Source organism: Opisthorchis viverrini (genome assembly GCF_000715545.1).
Source record: "Opisthorchis viverrini unplaced genomic scaffold opera_v5_392, whole genome shotgun sequence".
Lineage (NCBI taxonomy): Eukaryota > Metazoa > Platyhelminthes > Trematoda > Opisthorchiida > Opisthorchiidae > Opisthorchis > Opisthorchis viverrini.
In genome coordinates this window covers 395,456-402,968 of record NW_008752052.1, presented here as the reverse complement: position 1 = coordinate 402,968, position 7,513 = coordinate 395,456, and the positions used below count along the sequence as shown (strand labels likewise).

General features: G+C 46.1%; 1 protein-coding gene across 1 annotated transcript in view; it reads right to left on the bottom strand.

The window, feature by feature from the left end:
• T265_10675 (hypothetical protein) overlaps nucleotides 1–7,255 on the bottom strand; it is a gene marked incomplete at both ends in the record, with an annotated part of 14,921 nt that extends 7,666 nt beyond the window's left edge. Inside the window, 2 exons of the mRNA XM_009177129.1 lie at nucleotides 2,266–2,381; nucleotides 7,166–7,255. Coding sequence (XP_009175393.1) covers nucleotides 2,266–2,381; nucleotides 7,166–7,255 — 206 coding nt within the window. The remainder of the gene's footprint in view (nucleotides 1–2,265; nucleotides 2,382–7,165) is intronic.
• Between the last annotated feature and the right edge of the window lie 258 nt (nucleotides 7,256–7,513).

Below are 7,513 nucleotides of genomic sequence, written 5' to 3'. Positions count from 1 at the left end.
AGGACGAAATCTCCACAAAAAGAAGGTTGGTCACGGCACGGAACCGGTGGGACTGCTTTGCGGCGTTTGTTTACGATTGTGGGGGAGACAACAAATATCTACGGAAGTTCAAGAAGTGAGGTTGTTTCTTACAGGACGAAATCTCCACAAAAAGAAGGTTGGGTTTATCACGGAACCGGTGGGACTGCTTTGCGGCGTTTGTTTACGATTGTGGGGGAGACAACAAATATCTACGGAAGTTCAAGAAGACGCATGAGGTTGTTAAGTTTTTTAAAAATGAGAGTTTTACTTTCCTATCCAATAGTTTTAACTGTGCTTGCTAATGTACAACTTCGTGGTGAAAGGCTAAGCGCCCCTGTGTCATTCAGTCATCGTTCAGTACACCTTTTCGATGCGGAGTGCCGTGCGCTGCGTTTCTCGAGTCCGAAACCCTCTGATATTTTTTAGTTGCGGATGCTTGCGGGATTCGTCAAATTCACATTCAAATCACTCTCGTTTGAAACTTTCACCTGTCGGACGAACCAATCACATCGCTCAAGCATGAAGCGTGAACACGTTCGACTGTTCAAACGCGACAATTGGGGTGCATCAAGCGTGCGCTGGTGGATTCGTGTTACCTCGTAGATGTCATATATTCGGAGTACAGACCCAGGTGCGGCCAAAGGTGTACACCACTGATGAGCTCTAATAAGAGTTCAAACTTCCTTTCTTTGGTGAAGACTCATCAGAATGATGAGGCTTTTACTGACTTGACTAAACTGGAGTTCGAAATCCAACTGGACCGCACGCAGCACTTTTATACATGTGCGCGTGATACAGAAATGTCACAGAACAAGACAAAATGGTAAAAGCATGTTATGTGGGCTACTTAGTGTTAATCAGTTGCTTCGTCTGTTCACTTGCGGTTACAGCGAGGTTCATGTTGGGGTTTGAGGGGAACGACGAAGTTAGGAACCACCACTCCTAAGAGTGCAGAAGACTCTTCGACAGCCCACAACCGGTTTCGGCCCTCTTGGAGCCCGTCAGATAGGTGCAGCACCGGAGTTTCCGTCAACCTTATGTTCTGCTGGAACCCACTTCCCAAACGTAAAACATTAGTGTGGGATAATCGAGAAGTCAGAATAGTAAACATCAATGAATCGGACGAAAGGAATGAAGCACAAATGCCCTTGGAGATTCGTGAGACGCACTTCATTGGAGATTTTCAATATGGTTGCACAGTTCTTCAGCACAGAATGGATGAAATTCTAACATCTCACATAGCCATCGAACTACAAGTAGTCTGCTCAGAAATGAGAATATTTCACAAGTTGCACTAGCCCTCCATCTGAGAAGTCATCACCGATCACCCAGACAGCCTGACCACGTGATGTGAATCGATGAGTGTGAATGACTGATCAGTGGCGCCTGTCTAATTGCAAGCTACTCACTACTGTTGACTCTAAACAAGAACGGAACTACCGTACAGTGCTTCTCAGTTTTTCAGCACAGATTAACTTCGTTTGCAACAAAAAAACTCGATCTGAAAAGGGAACATTTTGCTCGTATGAGACACTCACCTTTCAAACGGTTTGCAAGGACACAAGACCCAACGATATACAACCGTATTTTACAAGCAAACCTTAATTTTCGTGGGTTCATCACGAGTTAGTTCCAGCCATTATTACGAAATCTTCGTCAAAAATTGTGTCAGCCGCGTACACATCGTAATGTCATCTTGGGGTTGGTCTGGACTTGCCTCAAAACAGATGTAAAACCCCAGCTTTCCAGAAGGGAAGGTGTGAGTCGATGGCTCTCCACTTGACATTCATCAATAAGAGCTTCTCATTCGCTGATAGCTTGCGCATGCAACTTTGTTCACACCTGTATCGTGCTCTCTGAAACGACTGCAATTACTACAATAGAATTGGTAAAAGCATTTATTCAGTTCGACTAACTGTGAGAGGACATGACCTCAAGGTTGATCATCAAACTTTGCTGATTCTGAACTTTGTGTTTCCTGATGAAGGCTATCCACGTTGATCGTTACATATGCGATAATCTGTCACTTTGTCAGCTATTACTGACTCGTTCCCAAAGCAATGCTAGATCCGACGCAAAACCGTATCGCTTGTTTGAGGGTTGGTCAACAGATGATTTATTCTGACAATCATGTGTTCCGTTGCCATGACAACTATGTTCGCTTCCCAGACCGACGGACAAGTCATGTGAGTGGGTTTCTATGGTGAACCGTTTTTGCCACCTATTCTCCTATCAATCACTTACCTGATTAGCCTGCATGAAATCGGGTGAAATTTCTCCCGGGAATAATTATTTTCTGCCTGCGGATCGGCTGTTGCTTCAATGAAATGGCGGTTTTTTGACCGATCCATCTTGATGATCTACAAAAATGAAGAAAAAACGTTGCATCGCTACTCTTCTTACGCCGGCGGTGTTCATCTCGGTTCACCGCCAAGTTCCGTCACAAGGAGACTGGGCCTAATCGTAGTATGACGGTTTGTGCGCCCCCGCGAAACTCGCAGTCTTTTACACTAGGTCGGTCAGTGGTTAGGGGTCTGACAATCACAGTCTCCTGTCCGCCCAGGTCGAGGGTTAGAACATGTGTGGTGACCTGTTCTATAAAAATGATAATGCATTTCCCGCCAAACACCGCTGCCATACGGTCTGGCTTTTGAGATAAAGGCTCTGGTCGAGGATCCTGATCATCTGTCCGTCTAGGTAGGGGCCCCGGCAGTATTTCAGCCCATTTACAACCACGAATTTCACATTTACAAATAATTTCATGCCCCATCGGCCGTCGCGTGGTGCCGGGTGGCCTTACTTGCTCATACAGCAGGGTGGGTATGCGAAAACACGCTACTGCTGACGCTTCCCTTCTTTCTCGCTCACACTTTTTTTTCTCTCTCTCCCTCCCCATCCCATTTATAACTCTCTCCATGCAGGCCCAGCGCTTAGGACTGATGACTGCGCTCGTTCTACGACGGTCTTGCAAGCAGCATTTGTGCTTCACATGGCGCCGATATCCCCAGGTATCTACAAATCAATCTTCAAGCCTCGACACCCAGTCTATCTGGCCGCCTTCAATGTCCGCACCCTGAAACTAGCTGCTCTTGCTCTCACACTGGACTCACTTGTGCGCTGAGTATTCGAAACAATAACTCAAGATTCAAGCACAGTGGTTGAGCTAACCACCCAATCACTCTCCACTTGCTTCCGGGGAACTAGCTCTGGTGATCCAGAGGCTGCTACGGCAGGATGTGCAGAGGCTGCTATCTTTCTAGATCGGNTCACTCTCCACTTGCTTCCGGGGAACTAGCTCTGGTGATCCAGAGGCTGCTACGGCAGGATGTGCAGAGGCTGCTATCTTCCTAGATCGGACAGAAGGATCCTTAGTTTTTGCTAATCGCCTCTGTGCGGTTCGTATGGCAGTGTCTGTGAAGGAGTCTCACAAGCGGGAAGTTTATCAGTGTTTACTTATTGTGTCTCCTTACGCCCAAGTGATTGCAGTCCCGACGCCGTCAAGGACAGGTTTTGTGACGCTCTGAATGCCCCGTTGCGGCGAGCTAAAAGCTCAGGCATCGTTGTGGTTGGCGAAAATCTGAATACACAAGTGGCCAGGCTTAGAGCATCTGAGATTCAACTAGATGGTTGACATGAATTGGACTCGGTGCGTACGGATTATGGTGAACGATTGCTTCAGCTGTGTGCTGACCGCAGGTTGTCTTATGCAGTGTGCGACTAGTTGTCGATGGCGTAGATCAATAACTGACTGTACTATACTGTACTATACTATACTATACTATACTATACTATACTATACTATACTGTACTATACTATACTATGCTATACTATACTATGCTATACTGTACCATACTACACGATACTATACTGCACTACACTATACTATACTGCACTGTACTATACTATGCTATCTGCGCTAAACTATACACTGTATTTTTCTGCAAACTAATCGAAATAAGTGGTGAATATTGCTTATCATCCTCATCCGTTCACCTGCTTCGTAAAAGTCTAAAGACCTGTCCTGATGTTTCGGGCTAGTTCTATTGAACAGAACAACAACCCTGTCAAATGGCCTTTGCGTAACTTGGAGCAGTTTTCGGACAGCTTGTTCCCTTCTGTCCATTATTGGGACTAAGCCTGATAAGTAATCACAGGTCAGTAAACCAAAAGCTCACAGTGCGAGCGGTTCGCACACATTCCTCGAAAATAGACCGACTGGCTTGTAAGCTTCATGGCAACTAGACACAAGGACTAATGGACAGTGATAATGATAATAGTGTAACGGTGGGTACTACTGATGAGGTATGTGAGTAGTATGTGGTTTTCTTGTAATGCCGCCTTGATTTAATGGAAGGTGGGATTTATTACAGAATTCGTCGAACTGCTTTGCAGCATTCATTCACAATTGCGTGATAGTCAATGAATATCCAGGAAATTTCACGAAGACGCGTTCAAGAAGAAAACGGATATTCGGTTGTTTAATAACAAGGTGCATATGAGAGTTTTACTTTCCTGTCTAATAGTCTGTGACTGTTTAGTTGGTGCTCTCCAATAAACAACTCCGCGGCGACAACAATCTGCGACCGTGATGCGGCACCATATTTGGTCATCCTGTGCACGTTTTCGTTGCTAGAATTCACCAGTTTAGGAAAGTAACGTGCTCTCCAAGTACGTGACGTTTGGAGCAAGGAATGTACCAAACGAGTTGCGTGTGAGTTGATCACACTACTCGTGGCTGAACGGTCAAAGTGTTCAATCACCATTCGGAAGCCCGCAAGTTCGAAACTTCTGCTGGAATTTCGTGAGATGTGAACTACTGATGATTCTCAAAAAGGGCGCGACAGCTGTAGGTTTAGGCATAGACGGAATTGAAGTACATAACGAAATCTCGAGTACAATTACCAAATCTCCTCACATTACCACTGAAACTGTGTGATTTCTCTTTCCACCGCACATCATGTTCTAAAAAGAATTCATACATTTTCCTCGGCATCCTGGCCTGATGACGTATCGACGTTGTTGCTGCTGAGAAAATCACCGGACTGGGCGTTTGTAGACTTTCAGATCAATAATGGATAGTTTGAAAATCATAGATCGTAAACGTACAGGAAGATAGGCCTCAGAGAGTCTAGAACAACGTTGTTATAGCCAGAACCTAGTGAACACCTCCCAGACAGGGTATACGGGTCAGATAACCCCCCATCGCCGTGGTGGCCACCATTGTGGAGTTGTTGTACCTATTCCCAGTTCTTTTCACTACTCGACGTTCGTCAAGGGTACGGACATAATCGATTTCACCTTTCCAGGGCTCTGATCGTTAGTTATCATTCATTCAGTGGCCTTGTCATGCCACACATCTCGCTATTCAAACTGAGGGTCTTGAAGCCTAGGACCAATCGTTCCGACGAAGACCAGTATAGGTGTTTGTGCCGTGCGGCATAGCTGAGATCATGCCATAGCATGACCTCTAACGGACCCAAGATGTAGATTTTAGCACTGTCGACCTTGGGTAGCACGTGCTCCGTACAGTGAAACGAGCTGTGATGTTGTCGCCACACCGCAGTGGGTCAACCTATTTCGGTGCGCTCTTCGTCTCGGTGTGCACCGAGGTCGGTGATAGAACAACCACCCCCTGTACAGCCACACTGTTCACGTTGCTTTGAGGGCGGCTTAACCATGAGGGGGGTCAAAGAATTCAGTTCGATGGGCCTGTCGGTCGGATGCAAGCCCCTAAACAGGGCCTGGACGAGCCAGAAGAATCGACCTTACTAGGAAGCCGGCCTTTTGTGACGAATGCATTTGGTCACCGCATCCACGGTCATTCCTAAGGTTACGGTAGTTCAGCGAGGGCGCGGATTTAGGTGGGCCTTGAAGCATTAAAAAGAGAGTGAACTAAGAGAGACAGGCAATCGAGTTCAGAGTACGAGTCCCATATTTTGAACCCCCTCCGGGTTATCAGCGATACTGGAAGAGTATTCCACCAGACTTTTTCCGCCAGCGGTATGATTGCTTCAGCGGACAATAAAATTTGGTGAGCTGTAAAAATATAAACGTAGATTGGGATGGTTTTTGATTTGAGCACAATAAAACGCAACATTTTGGGGTAAGCAGTTTTATTCCACTCACAAAGGTTTTGCAGCTAAGAGCATTGTGCGTCTAATGAGCCCCAAAGAAGATGAATAGCTTACGGTTACGTTGAACTTTTGTGAGCAATCGCTGTTGAAACGGCTGCACAAGAGTGGATAGAAATGGCTCTAAGTTGAAGCGTCCGGCATTACTTGATGCTCTTGTGGGTGGTAACGACAGAGTGGTGACCAGGCTGAAGCAAATTTATGGTTGAAAGAGGGTTCAGGCCCACCCGGCTTGATCTCGTTTCATTTCATTTCAGTTTTTTTTAACTGTAGGTTGTCCACAGGTGTACGTCGGTTCGGATTTCCACAGCATTTGGATTCGTTTTTAACGTTTATTGTATCCAGCTGTTCGATAGTGGTGAATTTGTCTACGAAGCTTGAATTTTGTTCAGACAGCCCCGGTGGAAAAAAATCGTTCAGCTGTAGCACCCTTTCGGTGCCTAACGGCCATGCTACCTGAAGGGAACACGAGGGCTGGGATAATGCCACGTCCCCCAAGCTGAGACGGGGAAGTCGAGTGGCAGAGTTCGAGTTCGAACCACGGACCTTCCGGTCAGTAAATTAGCGCTCGAGCCATCTCGTCCCCCTTTTGAAACGGCAACCCACTTAACTGGAATTGCCAGTATTCTACATGATTAACGAACTGGACTAATTTGCAAACAAATATGATTTTGCGAGAGATTAACCCGGAACCCAGCTGAACCTCTCGTTCGTGATGTTTCCAGACAACTGAATTTGCTGCACCAGGCCGCCTCACGTCTTAGTTGGTACGATATTCGAGATTACGCGTTACTACTGATAAGGTCGCTGAAAAAGAAATCTTGAATATTGCACCAAGTGAAACTTGAGAGGGCCTGGTGCAGCACATTCAGTGGTTTAGAAACATCATAAAAGAGAGCTTCAGCTGGGTTCCAGATGAGTCTCCCGCAAAACCAAATTTGTTTCGCCAATTTCGTGCAGTTTGGGTTCAAGTAGAACATAAGGTTGACAGAAACTCGGGGGCTGCGCCTACCTGATGAGCCCCAAACTGGGAGAAATCGATCGTGGGCTGTCGAAGAACTTTCAGCAACCTTATGGGTAGTGGATTACGTCTGTTCTGCATGATGTTTGTTCGTCTTGTATTGTTCTGTTCAATCCCACGCACCATAAAGTTAGCGTATATCGCATTCGGTTGAGCGTACAGGTGAACAGATATAGACTAATTCGACTTGTTAACGACATTTGGTGAACAAAAACCCATCAACATATACTCTTGCCTCATTTTCGGAGATTTAAGCCGACTAGTGGAACGTGTACCTTACCGGTATCACACAGTTTTGGACAACCTCGTATTCTCGGTGTACTGAGAAAAGGGACAGGG